Raw genomic sequence first — 17,311 nt, 5'->3', positions numbered from 1 at the left:
TGGGAATCACCGAAGAATGTTGCTGAGATTCAGAGTTTCTTGGGTTTAGCTGGTTACTATAGGAGTTTCGTGAAAGACTTTTCCACGATCGCGAGGCCTATGACAGCTTTGATGAGGAAGGAGACCAGTTTTCGGTGGGATGAGAGTTGTGAGACGGCGTTCCAGACCTTAAAGGAGCGTTTGACCACATCTCCTATCCTAGCTTTACCTGAGGGTTGTGAGAATTTTGAAGTATACACCGATGCTTCAAAGAATAGGTTGGGATGTGTTTTGATGCAGAATGGGAAGGTTATAGCTTATGCATCGAGGCAGCTAAAGCCATATGAGGAGAACTATCCTACTCATGATTTGGAGCTGAGTGCAGTTGTTTTTACTCTTAAGATTTGGAGACACTATCTCTATGGGGCAACCTTTAAGGTGTTTTTAGATCATAAGAGTCCGAAATATATCTACACTCAGAAGGAGCTTAACATGTGATAGAGACGATGGATAGAGCTGATTGGGGACTACGACATGGAGATCATCTACCACGAGGGTAAGGCTAATGTTGTTACAGATGCTTTGAGTAGGAAGAGTGTTCATTCGTTGTGTACAGCTATGTCTTTGCTGAAGCTGAGGGATGAGATGTCCAAGATGAGGATCCATATGATTCGTAAAGGGGATACCATCGGGGATTTGACGATCGAGACAGATTTGTATGAGTATATCAAGAGAAAATAGGAGCTTGATCTTAAGATCCGAAAATGGAAGTCCAGAGTGGAGAGTGGCACGGTTTCCAGGTTTTCTATCCACACAGATGGGAGTGTTCACTTTGATGTAGATTTGAGGAGGGTAATCTTGACAGAGGCTCATTGCACTCCTTATTCAGTTCACCCAGTAGGTGACAAGCTTTATAAGGACCTCAAGAAAACATTTTGGTGGCCTAACATGAAGAGGGATGTGGCCGAGTTCGTGGCTAAGTGTTTGACATACTAGAGGGTAAAGGGTGAACAACGAAGATCACAAGGTAAGATTCAGTCACTTGAGATACCTGAGTAGAAGTGGGAGTCAATCTCTATGGACTTTATCGTGGGGTTACCAAGGACACAACAAGGTAACAATATGATTTGGGTGATCGTTGATCGGTTAACAAAGTCAGCTCACTTTATTCCGATGAAGGACACTTGAACCAAGATACAGCTAGGTTTGGGTTACAGAAAGCATGTGGTTAGGTTACATGGTGTGCCTAAGGATATAGTGTCGGATCGAGATGCGAGATTTATATCACGGTTTTGGCAGGAGTTGCAGGATTTGATGGGTACGACCTTAAAGATGAGTACAACTTTTCATCCTGCCACAGATGGTCAGACTGAGAGGACTATCAAGACTTTGGAGGACATGTTGAGGGCTTCTGCCATAGAATTCGGTGGGAGTTGGGAGGATAGACTGGATTTGATTGAGTTTTCTTACAACAACAGTTATTACACCAGTATAGGAATGGCACCGTTCGAGGCTTTATATGGCAGGAAGTGCCAAAGTCCAGTTTATTGGGATGACAGCGCAGAGGCAGTGGTTTTAGGACCACAGATGGTGCAGGATATGATTGAGCAAGTTCGACTGATTCGTCAAAAGATAAAAGCAGCTCAGGATCGCAAAAAGAGTTATGCAAATTTGCACCGCAGGGACATCGAGTTCGCAGTGGGTGACAAAGTCCTTTTGAAAGTGTCACCGATGCGATGGGTGTTGAGGTTTGGAAATAAAGGTAAGCTAAGTCAGATTTTTATCGTTCCATATGAGATCTTGGATCGTGTAGGTGAGGTGGCCTACAAGTTAGTTTTACCACCAGCTTTGGATCGGGTCCACAACGTGTTTCATGTTTCACAGCTCCGGAAGTATGTGAGTGACCCATCACATGTGGTTAAGGTTGAGAACATAGAGGTTGATGAGTCTTCATCTTATGCTGAGGTTCCTAAAGAGATCTTAGACCGCAAAGTACGCAAGACAAGGAATGGTGAGACCGTCTTGTTTAAGGTGCTTTGGTCTAATCATAATGTGGAAGAGGCCACATAGGAACCCGAGGAGGCTAAGAGAGAGCGTTTTTCCACCCTTTTTTATCAGGTATGTTTGGTTACGGGGACGTAACCGTTGTCTTTTTAGGGGGGTAGGAGACGGTCGCATGCTTGTTTTTGAGTTAGTTTAAGTTGGTTTAGTTGTAACACCCCTAATTTCCATAATATAATTCTATAATTTTATTTTCCCATATTTCATATTTTATTTTCGGGAAAATACCCGTCTTTTGTCGTAGTCCTTTGTGTTGGGACGATTCTAGTGAGGCTGTCGTTCTTGGCCTAGGGTTGGTTCAAGAATCGATTGAGCAAATAAGACTGATCCGCGAGAAGCTTGAGGCAGCCCAGGATCGGCAGAAGATATATGCAGACTTGCGGCGTAGGCCGATTGAGTTTGAGGTTGGCGATAAGGTTTTTCTTAAGGTTTCGCCGGTGAAAGGTGTTAAGAGATTTGGGATTAAGGGCAAGCTTAGTCCTAAGTACATTGGACCGTATGAGGTGCTCGAGAGAGTTGGCGAGGTAGCCTATAGGTTGGCTTTACCTCCTAATATGTCGAAGGTTCACGATGTTTTCGATGTGTCGCAGTTGCGTCGTTATCGCAGTGATCCTTCTCATGTTCTACAGGCTGATGTCATCGAGGTTGAGCCTAACCTGACTTATGAGGAACGACCTATTCGTATTTTGGAACGTCAGGAGAAGAGGTTAAGGAATAAGGTTGTACCTTTGGTTCGGGTTCTGTGGAGGAGTCAGAAGTTCGAGCAAGAGACTTGGGAAACCGAAGCGTCAATGCGAGAGAAGCATCCGCATCTTTTCGAGTGAGGTAGTTCTCTTATCAAGTTTCGAGGACGAAAATTCTTTTTAGGGGGTTGGATTGTAACACCCCTAATTTTCATAATATAATTCTATAATTTTATTTTCCCATATTTCATATTTTATTTTCGGGAAAATACCCGTCTTTTGCGTATTCGGCTCGTTGGGCTCGAATATCTATGAAGACCCGCTCCCCCTTGGGTTTTCACGTGTGGTTTGGAGAAGGATGGGTGGTTTTGGGCCCAGACTTGATATAAACCCATGACATATTCTATATATATGAGAGCTAACCTAAACCCTAGCTTCTTTTCTTATATTTTCTCTCAAAACCCTAAACCTAATTCTCTCCTCTCTTTTGTCCTTTGTACCGTGTGCCTCCACCCTCTCTAGGGTTTCGTGTCGCGCCTCCTTCCTCCTTCCTTCATCATCTTTCTTGCTTAGATCGATCCTACTTCTTCGATCTATCTATCTTCTTCATAAGTTCTATGTTTTCGCGTTGTTTTTATAGTTTCATAGTTTATACATATATATATATAGAGGCGGGATCTCGTGAGTTGGGGTCTTATGGTGAGTTGTGAGTTGGGGAAATCAAGGGCTGAGATTAAAAGAAATCAAGGGCTGAGATTAAAAGATAAATTAGAAAAAAAAAAAAGGAAAAATCGAAAAATACAAAAGCTATTTGAAACATGAAAACAAAGAACCTCATTCTAACGATATTTCTCTCTCTCTCTACATCTCTCTACAAATCAAAACAGAGAAAACTCACAAATCGTAACGCCGACTATAGGAAATTCATAAAAAACCTAATAAAATTACACAAAATCGTTGATTTGTAGTCGCAATCGAATTACAGGTAATGTAAATTCGTTGATTTTTAGTATATTCAATCGTATTTTCGAAATTAATGTAAAAAACCTAATTAATGTAAAAATCGTTGATTTTTAGTGTAAATTCGTTGATTTTAATTGAATTCAATACTTGATTTTACTGTTTTCAGGTATAAAAGATGGACAGCGAGATCAATAACAATGTTAGCGAAGAAATCAACTCGACAGTGAATATGGAAACAGGTAATACTGCTATTCATTCTTATCTCTTCATCCGCCGTTGTTTATAAATAAATTATTGATTTCTACATGTTTCTCAGCTGTTATTCTGATATTATTGTACTGTCTGGCTTGTATTAGAGTAGAAAAAGAAAACTGTTATTCTGATATTAATGTACTATTATTAGCCTCAGTGTGTATAAATCAAATATTGATTTCTATGTGTTTCTCAGCTGTTATTCTGATATTATTGTACTCTCTGGCTTGTATTAGAGTACAAAAAGAGAACTGTTATTCTAATATTAATGTACTATTATTAGCCTGAGTGTTTATAAATCAATTATTGATTTCTATGTGTTTCTCAGCTGTTATTCTGATACTATTGTACTGTCTGGCTTGCATTACAGTAGAAAAAGAGAACTGTTATTCTGATATTAATGTACTATTATTGTAACCGTACAGTAACATGATTATATTATTGTACTGTTATTGTGGTATTATTGTAACATTATTGTGCTATTATTGTGCAGTAACATGAAAATATATGCCTTGCAAAAGAGTTACATAATAAATACAGTATTATCTGTATGTAATAAACTAGAACCAGAGTACTGTTATTCTGATATTACTGTACTATTATTGTAAAAAAGTAGAGAAACATGTTGATATTATTGTACTCTTATTCTGATATTATGCTACTATTGTTGTGATATTATTGTGCAGTAGCGTGAAAATATACGGCTGATAAGAGAGTAGCATGAGATAAACACATTTAGTGTTATTGTGATGTTATTGATTGTCGTCTGTTTCACACACTTTGTTATCATCTTGTTATTGTCACATTACATTATGCAATGTTGATCTCTCCCCGTGCTCTTGTTATTGTGATGTTATTGTGATTTTGTTGTCCAATGACTGTACTCATTATATTAATTTCATGTCGAGATCTTTCTCTTTGTGTCTATTGTTGAAGACAATGCGGTCTTACCTAATGGGGATTCTTCTAATAAAAAGTATATACACCAGCCCAACCTGTTCGGATGAAGAAAACGATGAGTTTGTCTCAACTCTTCATTACGACGATACACCCGGGGACCGAGCGGTGGGTGAGGACCGTTGAGAGTGATTTTACGCCTAAACGTGGCATGTTCTTTCTTACCTTGGAGGATGCGATACGGTTCTACAAAGATCTATGCGGCTTGCCATGGATTTGATGTGAGAAGGTACACAAATGCGCAATATAAGGGGGCGTCACCGTCAAATCATTGGTCCGTAATGAGATGGGGGTATAGGGATATGAAAAGAAAAATGCGACTTGAAGCAACAAATCATGAAGCCGGTAATTTGAGTACGAGAGAGAACAAAGACCGGCGAATTAGATGACCAAAGAAGCATGCTCGACAAGGTGTGGCTGCAAGGCGAACATGAGGTTGAGAACTTGTGAAAAAACAGATGATGACAGACCGGTGGGTATATTGTGGATGTCTTTGTAGACGTTCACAATCACTCTCTTTACTCTGTCAAAAACGGGGAGTTCGAAGCTCTCAAGGGACGTCCATGACTACATTAAGAGGACCATTATTGATCATACTAAGCTCAACATAGGTCCAACATTGAGCTTCAGAATTCTCAAGGAATACTCAAATGGTTATCAGAATATCGGTGCCTCTTTGCTAGACTTCAAAAACTTCAAGCGAAATATCAAGTGTTACATTGGGGATAACGATGCTAAAATGTTCATTGGGCATTTCAGAATCTTCATTTGAAACAAAGGGGTTCTACTTTGCTTATGATCGGGATGAGAACAAATGCTTGACGAAGGTTATTTGGGCTGATAAGGAAGGGATAAACAACTACAAGTTATATGGAGACACGATCTCGTTTGACCCTACTTATGGGACAAACAAATATTTCATGGTGTTTACTCCCTTCACCGGAGTAGACCACAACAAGAAGACGGTGACTTTTGCAGCTGGGTTACTTGACTTTGAGAGTCAGCATTCATTTGAGTGGATTTTTAAAAAATTCCTCGAAGCAATGGGGCAAAGAAAGAACCTCAATGTGTAATTACACAGACCGGTGCCCGGGAATTAAAAAGCCTCGCCCAAATGTCTTCAACCATTATGTCCACAAGTATTGCATGTGGCATATCATGCAGAAAATGCCTGAGAAAGTGGGAAGGGCAATCTGCAATGATACGGAATTTATGACCGACATAAATGCCGTTGTGTGGGATGTCGACCTCGAGCCACACGAATTTGAACATAATCGGAAGATGTTATTGAAGCCCATGGTATGGAAAGCAACCGGTGGTTGAAGTATGTCTTTGCAATCAGACAAAAGTGGATACCGGCATACTTTCGGGATCTGCCTCTAGGTTGTTTGTTGCGAACAACCCAGAGATCCGAAAGTTCAAACAGCTATTTCAAGCGGTTTGAAAGCCATTTTGGAACCCTCGTCGAGTTTTGGATGAGGTACAATTCCGCAATAGAATGAGCAAAGGCATACACAAAGGAGGATGGATAATGCCAATGAGCATAGTATGCTCGAGAAAGTAGGGCCGATGAAGGTATTCCACTTTGCTATTCTCGCTATTAATGTTATTCCATCGCTATTCTCATCGTTATTCCCATATTATTCCCGTGTTACTCGCTATTCTGATGTTGTTGTGTTATTCTACCGCTATTCTCTCTTTGTTGTGTTATTTCGCTATTAATGTTATTCCACTTTGCTATTCTTCTATTAATGTGTTGTTATTTTTGAATAAAAAACGAATATTCTTTGTGGAAATGGATAGCGTGCCGCAATAATGACAAAGTAAGCGCTAAATTTAGTCTCTACTGCTATTCTGCTATTAATGTGTTGTTATTCTCGCTATTTCGCTATTAATGTGTTGTTATTCTACTGCTATTCGCTATTAATGTGTTGTTATTCTCTTTCTTTGTTGTGTTATTCTCTGCTATTCTTCTATTAATGTGTTGTTATTTTTGAATAAAAAACGGATATTCTTTGTGGAAATGGATAGTGTCTGCAATAACAAGCAAACTAGTCGCTAAATTTAGTCTCTTGCTATTCTCGCTATTAATGTGTTGTTATTCTACTGCTATTAATGTAATTCCACTGCTATTCTGCTATTAAGGTGGAGATGCATGCCTCACTTGTCTACACCCATCCTATCTTTGGGGACTTTCAGAATGAAGTCAAACATGCCATATGCAGCATGGGGGTGGGGGGTTTGACAACAGTAGGGGCGGTGGAGTATCATGACGTTCGTGATGGACTCAAGCACAGGAGCTTCCGAGTTGAATTTAACACCAAAACTAACGAGAGCAAATGTGCATGTAAGCTGTTTGAGAGGCATGGCATTGTTTGTCGCCATATACTTTGGGTGTGGAATGGTAGGCAGGTCCACAGGATACCTGACCCTTATGTCCTTGCTCGATGGACAAAGAAATCATACAGGCCAGTTGTCCGAGATGAAAATGGAAAGGTGATAGAAGAGATTGATGAGGCTGACATCAAGAAAGCTGAGATGTCAAAGGTTTGGTCTGAGATTTATGCAACTGTCGGGGTGATGGACAGTTATGCTACTGTTAAACACATGAAGCAACTGCAGAAAATCCTGACACAGTTCAGGGTGAACATCACAGGACCAACTGAACCGAAGACTAAAAACCAGGAAATCGAGGCTCTTCTAGGCATCACAGCTTCAAATGACATTGACCTTCGACCGCCAAACAAGGCCAAGAATAAGGGCAGTGGCAAAAGATTAAGGTCCTCCAAAGAAAAGGCCAAAACCAAGCAACAAAAGAGGAAGCGAAGATGCGGTAACTGCAAGAAGTGGGTGAACCACAACAGTAGAACTTGTACTCTTCCATTTGCTGAAAGTCCCCCTTCTGATGACGAAGATGAAGAAGAATCGAAAGCGAAGAGGTATGAATCTGGACTAATACTCTCCTATTGTTCTAATGTTATCCTCTTATTCTCCGTTATTCCCCTATTATTCCTGTGTTACTCTGCTATTCTGCTGCTGTTGTGTTATTCTACTGCTATTCTGCTATTAATGTGTTGTTATTCTACTGCTGTTAATGTTATTCCACTGCTATTCTGCTATTAATGTAGCTTCTAAAATACTAAGCAAAAATTGCAGCAATATAAATCAGATGCATGAACTACCAAAAATTGCGGGAATATGTTACCCTTTTATTCTCTTGTTATTCCCCTATTATTCTGTGTTACTCGCTATTCTGCTGCTTTGTTGTGTTATTCTACTGCTATTGTGCTATTAATGTGTTGTTATTTTTGGATACAAAATGGATATTCTTGGTGGAAATGGATAGTGTCGCAATAAGAGAGTAGTGCTAAATTTAGATTTCGCTATTCGCTATTAATGTGTTGTTATTCTCTCGCTATCAATGTTATTCTCTTTGCTATTCGCTATTAATGTAGCTGCTAAATACTAAGCAAAAATTGCAGGAATATGAATCAGATGCATGAACTAACAAAGACAAAAGAGACACAAAAGAAAGACGGCTACGATGAAGACCTCGCCTAAAAATGTCAAACACTTTTACTATTTGTCATTGTTCGAATTACATTTTAACCTAAAATGTATCTTCTAGATAATAAAGTGAGACCTACATTATATGAGAATTAATACTAGTTACTTTAATTTTTTTGTTAATATTATCTGACTGTTTTTTTCACAAACCAACCACAAAAATAAAGCGCAAATTACACACTACAATAACAGTTGAATAATAACAAACTTAGTAATATTTATAAAAAGCAGTTCCACTTTTCAGTTTTTATTAAAAACAGTTACCTAACCTAATCTAATGTAATTACAGGAAAACTGTTTGTATTCCCCAACCCCTATAAATATCGCTATTGCGTGGTTTTTTGAGAAAAAAAACACACACACATCGAATAAGTACAGTAAAACTGTTTGTATTCAAGAAAAACTCGCATCTCCTCCGCAAAAAGGTAATTTCTTATCTTTTTTTTTTTTTTGTTGGTAGACAGTTAATTACTTATCTTCCTATACTTTATTACAGAAAAACTGATTCTATTCCCCAAGCCCCTATAAGTTCTTTGCTACTTCGAGGTAAAAAAACAAACACACACACCGAAAAAGTCCATTCCAAAAAAAAAAAAAAACTTTATCTCCTCTCCGCATAAAGGTAATTTCTTATCTTCCTATTCTTTATTTTTCTCTCATGTTTATTTTTCATATCTGTCAACACTCTTCTCTATCGCAAAAAAAGGTAATTCTCTTTCTTATGCTTTGGTTTGCTTTTAATTTGGTTCAAAAATTTTAAACATCTTTTTATAATGCAAAAAGTTTCATACTTCCAATCTTTGCGGGATGAGTGATGTAATCGACGATAGCCGAAGGTCCCCGACAAGGCAGGAAATCGATGAAGCCAAACGGACGATAGAGTCCCTCACGATAGAGTTGATTGACACAAGGACAAATTTAGAGGCAGCAGAAACCCGTGAAGAGGCCTTAATAAGAGAGGTCGACAGTGTAAAGGCACAATTGAAGGTTCTTTGAACTTCAAAATGAACGTATGCGAGAGACAGTTAAAGGAAAAGAAAAATAGGAACTACACGGAAGCCGACATGGACAATCAATTCATTGCTGGTGTGAATGCTCTGAAGAAGTATTACACTGAAGCCGATATTTCAATCTCTGGCCATTGGACACCGATTCGAAAGCCATGGAACTAATGGAAGCGTACAAAAACCCTTTTGAGGATGAGTCGGTGGAAGTTGAGAGCACTGTCCAAGGACCGGCGCGCAGGCATCAGAGAATAGAATAAAGATATAAAAATCTAACGATGATGGTCCAGGGCTGCTGCTTTTAAATATGTTTAAAATATTATATTGCTTTAGAAATAATGGCTTTAATATTTTAGAACGTTAATGTTTATTATGTAAGTACTATCTTTAAGTGCTATTTAAAACTATTTCTAAGTAATGTTGGAATAACGAAGTCTTTGCAGAATAATAGTGCAATAACAAAGATAATAAGCGCTAATTATGCGGAGTAATACCGCAATAACAATGAGAATAATGGTAGAATAACAAAGTGTAACAAAAGCGATCTAAACCCACGCTTTTACGGTTGACTAAATTTACACTTGAATAAAAATGAATAGTTTTGACAAAATAATGCTTTGGACTAACGGTGTAATAATAATGAGAATAAACTAGTTATGCGGAATAATAGTGTAATAACGAGAAGAATAACGGTGCAATAACAATAGAATCGCAATTTGAGAAAAAATGACCATTGGCGATTGAATAGAAAATGCATATTCTTCGTAGAAATTGGATAGAATTTGTAAAACTTAATTAAACTAGTGGAATAAATGAGAATAAGTGTAGACTAATAGTACAATAACAAAGCAGAGTAGCCGCTTAATATGCGGAGTAATACCGCACAATAACAATGAGAATAATGGTAGAATAACACGGCAAAAACGCATCTAAACCACGCTTTTACACTTGACTAAATTTACACTTGAATAGAAATGGATAGTGTTTCTAGAAAACAAAGGTAATAAGAAAGCTTAATTAGACTAAAAAATCGTAGACTAATTGTGCAATAACAAAGACAACAAACCGCTCATTATCCTCAATAACAATGTAGAATAACAGTGGGATTAGAGTAAAAATGGATGGTGTTTGAAAAAAGTACAAGGAATATCAAAACTCAATTAAAATTAGAGTACACACTGGAATAACACTAGAGTAATACGGGAATAACAGCACAATAAACTAGTAATTATACATAATAACGGTGCAATAACAGCACACTAATAGTCTAACAACACAGTTTACACCAACTTAGTCTGACTTCCCTGGATACACAACATCCAAAGGTACTGCATTCATGACGATGCCTGACTCTTCACTACCAGCAGATGATTGGGGTTGCACTTCGCGGGGCACTTCTGGCAACTTGTTCCTTGCTGCGGCCAAACCCAACGTCTTCGGCCTTCCAGTCTCACAAGCCTTCACTTTGTCAAGAACTGCTCGCCTATGAAGATTAATATCCGCCAAGATCAGGGAAGCCGACATTTCAACAAGAGTTTTCGACGAGCAATCTTCTTTGTGAAGATTGCACTCAAACACGCTTCCACCATATTCCGCCATCGTGTACAGCAAGAAACACCCCGACTCCGAATTCAGCAGTTCCTTCTTTTTCCATTTAAAAGGCACATCAACAATTTCGAAATTGCGGCAATCTTCACCCTTCAGAACATTATGACCCCCCATAAAAACACGCATATAGTTTGCCACAATCTCGGCCAATCTTCTGTAATCGGCTATTTGCTTGGAATCGTGAGTCATGTTGTCCAAAATATCAATCGATTCATTCAAAAAGTTGATGCAGAAACAAGAGTAGTGATCATTGTACAGAATCGGCACAAACACAAGGTCGGAGTTCAGACGACATCTTCCATTGCAAAGAATCGTAAACACATTCCGAATGCCAACGACTTATTACCCGGACCGTCAAGAGGACTTGAGGAATCAAAGTTCTCTAAGAGTGAATAAAGAGGATCCTACAAAAAGAGAAAGCATAAACAACCAAAAATAGTGCACAAGTGTTAACTTTATATCAATACTTGTGAGTCAATCTGTAGGTAATAACGCAAAATAGCAAAGGAAAAAACTAAAATACCATATGACGAACTCCGAAAAACATTGAGCTTGGTTCTGAGCGTTCCTCAAACTCCAACGAATTCAAAAGAACCGACCAAACATCAACTACTCTTGTTGACATCATACTATTTTGCATCTACAAGGGAAACAATATCCCCCTTGTCCAAAAACACGCCGACGTCGTCGCTGTACAACACTAACAGCTCCCTGCATTCACAAAAAATAACATATGATGAAAACAGTGGGATTACAGTGGTATAACAGCAGAATAACTGTTCAATAACAGAACAATAACAGCGAAATAATAGCGGTATAACAGCAGAATAACAAAACGGGATTGACAGTGGGATTACAGTGGACCAACAGCGGAATAATAGTGGTATAACAGGTCAATAACAGCAGAATAACAAAGGGGCCTAACAGTGAAATTAGACGGCTCGCTAGGTTGATAAAAATAACAGCATAATAACAGCAGATTAACAGCAGACTAACAGTGGGAAACAGAAAGACTAACTGAACAGAAACACCACAATCAAAGAAATGAAAATCGACACATACTCGTCTGTCAACTGAGCGTCTTCACGAAGAACAAAGTCCACCACTTGCTTCCGCACCTTCAGCATCTTAGAGAACTGTTTTTTGTTCTTCCGAAACAAATCCGACACCGCAACAAACCTACTGTCGTCTGGCCCGCAATCCATAGAGCAACCCAGCCCGTCGTCTGCCCTACCCCTTTTACGACTACCCAAAGCCGACTGTGGACTCACGGGGCTATCCACACCCCTGCTTCCCACTTGACGGCTGGCAGTAGGGGTCTTTCTAGAGAATTTAGGGCCGTCAATGACAGTAGGAGAAGCGACGGGCTCGTCAACAGTCGCGACGTCTTAACCTTCTTACCAACGATTTTCACCCTGCCGGAACCACGACGTTTCTTACCGCTTTGAGAAGCCCTCTTTTTCGCATCCTCAATACGCCGTCTCTCTTCAAGCACGCTCAGGGTTTCCTTTCTTGTCTTGTTCAACTCCTCCAAACTTTTCAACAAATCTTCCCTGGACTCGTTCATATCAGACAGCGCCAACAAGGCAACGATCTCAGCGCGGTAGAGGGCTCTTGAATCAGAATTACCCAAGTCACAATCAAAAACAGTTCCACGGTAAAAGAGCATGTGCAACATCGTATATACACCGCAGTCCAAATTTTCAATCTCAGCCGTTTGCCAGTTAAAAGGGACGTTGACAATTTTATAATCTTTAACCTCCCCACCTCGGGCAACTCCTTTGTGGACCAGGAAATCAGACATCAAGTTCACCTTTTTTTTAAAAAAAGGAAAAAGAAAACATAATTACTAACAATACTTAAACAAAACTAGGCTAAACACCAAGAGAAAATTAAAACACAATAAATGACTTACAGCAGTTTGACAATACAACAAACGTACACACGCCTGTTGATCATCAGCAAACATCGCCTCTTGAAATACATTATCAAGATATTCAACCCTCTTCGAAATGAAATTGATGCACAAACAGCTAAAGTGCTCATGCAAAAGAATTGGGATGAAAATCTGGGAAAATATTTGGCCAAAAAAAATTGTTACTAATTATGTGGTTCTTTTTAAAAAAGCAGAAACACATCAGAATAACAGCAGAGTAATAGTAGGCTAACAGTAGAATAGTAGTAGAAAACACACAAAGTACAGAAAACATACCATATCAGAAGTAAGATCACACTCTCTCTTGTTGTTATTGACAAAGACAGTAAATGACAATTTGACTTCCGCACATAAATCACTCCTGGAAGCCTTATCATCTTTCGACGGCATACAAAGTCGCCGCAATGGATACTAAACAAGAAGTGGAGAAAAGAGTTGAAACGTGATCCAAACATGAAAAATAAAGTAAAAGAAAAGATAAGATAGAATAACTAACCGTTGCACCCATCCCAAAGAAAAGTCGACTTGGGCTTCCTCTTATACAAGTATCATTAAGAAAGAGGGACCACCAGTGCACAACACCAAGCATTATCATTGAATCTGGAACCATCGATTCCATATCCTCACGATTCAGGTAAGTGTCCACACCCCAAGTGACAAGATTATCCCTTCAAAACCGAATAAAAAGGCAAAATAAGAGTCACATGAATATATTTTTGAAGAACAAAAAGCAGTATAATATATTAAACAGAAAGCCGAAAATTTTTACAATAAAAACAAGCTCTTACCCTTGCGAAAGGTTATGATCATTCAAGAAGCAGTAGTCTGCAACCTCTTTCCGCTTGGATAGCATTGGGTTGAAAACATGACCCATCGTTATCATTGATTTTGACAGACAACTAGCTCGGGATCCACAGACCACAATCATAGCCGCATCCGAAATTCTCGAGGCACTGACAGGACAACAAGTAGCTCCTCATGTGCAGCAGAGTGCAGCAAATAACTTGTACACATAGTAGGAGCATTCAACCCAGCAACGCCATTGTCCTCTGGGACAGCCTCACCAACAACAGTACCAGCCTCCGACACAACCTCGGAATCCTGTTTATCAGATTTATCTATCTCAGACGCAGCCCCAAGCAACAAGTCTGCATGACAAGACATCACCACATCCGCTACCTCCTCTTCTCGCAGATCACGAATGCTTCACGCCAATTTGAGTGGAATGCTGAGTGTCATTACGCGATGGAATGTCAGCACGGGTATCCGTCACCTCCATCTCGTGCAAACAAGCATCGGCCTTTGGAATTTCGGTTGCTTGAACCTCTACCGGTGGACACTCAACAGTATTAGCCACCTCCTCTGGCGGATTATCAACAAGATAGTCTTCAACTTGAATGTTAACGTACTCCACATCATTGTTAACATCCTCCACGCCAATGCTAATATCCCCAACATCAACTACTTTCTCACCGACATCAGCTGGCTCTCCATAACGAAACTGAATGTCAGCACAGATATCCGTCGTAATAGAATCTAAACCGAGTGGTGACAATTGTGGAGTCCCCACCTTTGCACTTTGTTGAATGACGGGACTATGTTCAACACCCTTCTTTTCAGATACACCCTTCTTTTCAGATATAGTCGGCTGCACATCCGACACGACACACACACTCCTCATAGAATTGAGAAAACAGGTTAAATGATGGGGGTTCAATGATGACATCTTCATGTCTAGCTTTTTTGGAAGCTGGTTCTTCAGGAACAGTTGATCGCGATTTATTGGCCGCTTGCATAGCCAATACATGCTTTACCCGTTCGTCCAGCTCACGGATAACTTGATCCGTGAAGAAAGATGGGGTGGCAACCAAATTCTCTGACCCTTCACAACCAACTTTTTCTGACTGTTTGTTTGTGCTTTCTTTAGCAGCTCGTCGGGTTACTTGGCTGGGCAACTTAGCAGCAGGTGCTTGACCCATAGCCTGCTTTGGGTCTTCTGCATCATCTTCGACTTTATAAGTTCCGCCCGTTCCAAGTATCGGCGACATAAAATCTGAGAGTCCCTCTCATTAAGAAGTATAAGTTGATGAACATCCTGTCAAGTTAAAATCCCAAAATTTTACTTAAAACAGTACAATAATAGTAGAATAACAGAGGAATAATAGTACACTAACAGCAAAATAGATAACAGTGGATTAATAGTAGAATGACAGTGAAGTAATAAAATAACAAAGGAATAACAGTACACTAACAGCAGAATAAATAACAGTGGAGTAGTAGTAGAATAACAGTAGAATAACAGTGCAGTAACACTTGGAATGAAAATTAGAATAACAGTGGAATGACAGTAGGAAAACTGAGGAATAACAGTGGAATAATAGTAAAATAATAGCAGTATGAAAACTAATGCTCGAGGACAATAACAGAATAACATTTTAGAATGATTCGTTTAAAAACAATCAAACAGGTGCTTACGTCGACCGCTGCGGACTGTACTTGCTCATCCGTAAGAATATCATCAGGTAGATCCAGAACAAGACATCGACGTTGAGTACGTTGACCAGAGCCAACGATGTTTGGGCGAGACAATGGGAAAGCAACGTCTGAACGCTCCCCAGTGCCCAGAGCACCAGCAGCTGCCTCACGCTGCAACCTCTCATTGAAAGACTTAAAATCCCAATGTTTAATGAGCGGCAGCTCATTATTCACCTGATCACCGCTAAAGAAATAACGGTGAAAATAGGTGATAGCCAACAGCACTACACTACAACGAATATTTCTCCTCCCGATAAGGGCTTCACGTACAGAAGTCACCAAGTCTGAGAAGACAAACTGACACCAATTAAGTTCCTTGATCCTAGAAACATCTTCCACAACGCTTAGAAGTCTAAGATCAAGCACATAACCCGACACAGGAGCAAGGAAACACGACATGGCAAGCAGAACAAAAGTCTTCTTAAACTCATCGTCCGCAACCGGAGACTCTAGCGGGGTCTCCGAACTTTGTTAAGTGGTATCCCACTTTTGTTATTGCCGATACCATACTTCTCCCGCCAAGCACGCTTCAAAGCTTCTCCTTCAGCGTCGGCAGAACCAGGAAATCCAGTAATAACCAAATCCACTTTCGCACCAGAATTTGGTAAACCAAACACATCGTGCACATCATCTGCAGTCAACTCGAACTTCTCCGTTTCAGATATTTCAAAATACTTCCCACTCCTAAAAGCATATACAAACTCCCGAAACATGACATGGGGGAGGGAAGAAAGCTTCAACTCAAGTAAACCCCCGAATCCCATCTCCCTAACAGCCTCCTTTCGCTCCTCGGTGAGGGCTTCAATAACTTTGAAAAGAAAAGCAGCCGAAAGCAGCTGACTAATAAATGGATCGGCTTGTCCACACAAAAGGGTGGAAAAAATAAACAATGCATTAAAACATTTAAGATGACATAAGCAAAAAACGTGAGAATAATAGCAAAATAACAGCAGAGCATCAAAAAATAACACGAAAAGTAACATATTAATAGCTAAATAACAACAAAATAAAAGTAGAATAACAAAGTGGTACATACGGTGGGATATTTCTGCAAAGCAACTCCACTGAGGTTGCTTGCTACTTACCACAATTCCCTTCTCATGCTTAACTTTGCCACCCAACTTACTACTAGTCTTGGGTGGACTAGACGACAATTTCACAAGTTGGGTCTCGGCCTTTCGTTTGGTTTTTTTCGTGGGTGGTTCGGTTGTACATATTTCTTGACTACGAGTACTCCTTCTCTGAGAAGCAGTGCTCTTTGATGGAGATGTGACACGGGATTTGGATGGAGATGGACCCGGAGAATTTGATGATGACGGTTGAGTAGACTTTGATGAAGCGGTGGATTTGATTCTTAACTTCATTTTCTGCTTTACTATCCAGAAAATAAAGATAAGGATCACTTTCAATGATAAATAGCTATTCAGCTAGACTTTTTTAATAAGGACGCCCGAATGAGAGTACCGTAACACCAGAATAACAGAACACTAACAATTAGTATAACAAATAACAGCAGCGAAAACACAAAAAGAACATGATGGATGTGTAAACAAAAACACGAAAGAGAATCAAAACAAAAGCCTCTTTGAATAAAGAGTCAAAGACAGTTTCAAAATTACATACAGCCTACATAAGCCTTCATAAAAACAAAATAACGTACTAAATTACAGCCAGGGAAGGTTTCGAATTACATAAAACCCAAAATACATTCTTCCCCACAAAAAGGAACCAAAATGTACTTCCGAAAATACAGCACATAACATAAA

At 39.5% G+C, this 17,311-nt stretch overlaps 1 protein-coding gene across 1 annotated transcript; it reads left to right on the top strand.

Annotated features, from left to right (window-relative positions):
• The first annotated feature begins 6,188 nt into the window (after positions 1-6,188).
• On the top strand, positions 6,189-9,726 carry LOC141607918 (uncharacterized). Its single transcript, XM_074427268.1, has 3 exons — positions 6,189-6,470; positions 7,041-7,834; positions 9,582-9,726. Exons 1-3 carry the CDS (start codon positions 6,420-6,422, stop codon positions 9,724-9,726), a joined length of 990 nt encoding a protein of 329 aa, XP_074283369.1. The 5' UTR covers positions 6,189-6,419.
• Positions 9,727-17,311: the final 7,585 nt, after the last annotated feature.

Source organism: Silene latifolia, chromosome 10 (assembly GCF_048544455.1).
Source record: "Silene latifolia isolate original U9 population chromosome 10, ASM4854445v1, whole genome shotgun sequence".
Lineage (NCBI taxonomy): Eukaryota > Viridiplantae > Streptophyta > Magnoliopsida > Caryophyllales > Caryophyllaceae > Silene > Silene latifolia.
This window is presented reverse-complemented; position numbering and strand designations above follow the sequence as displayed.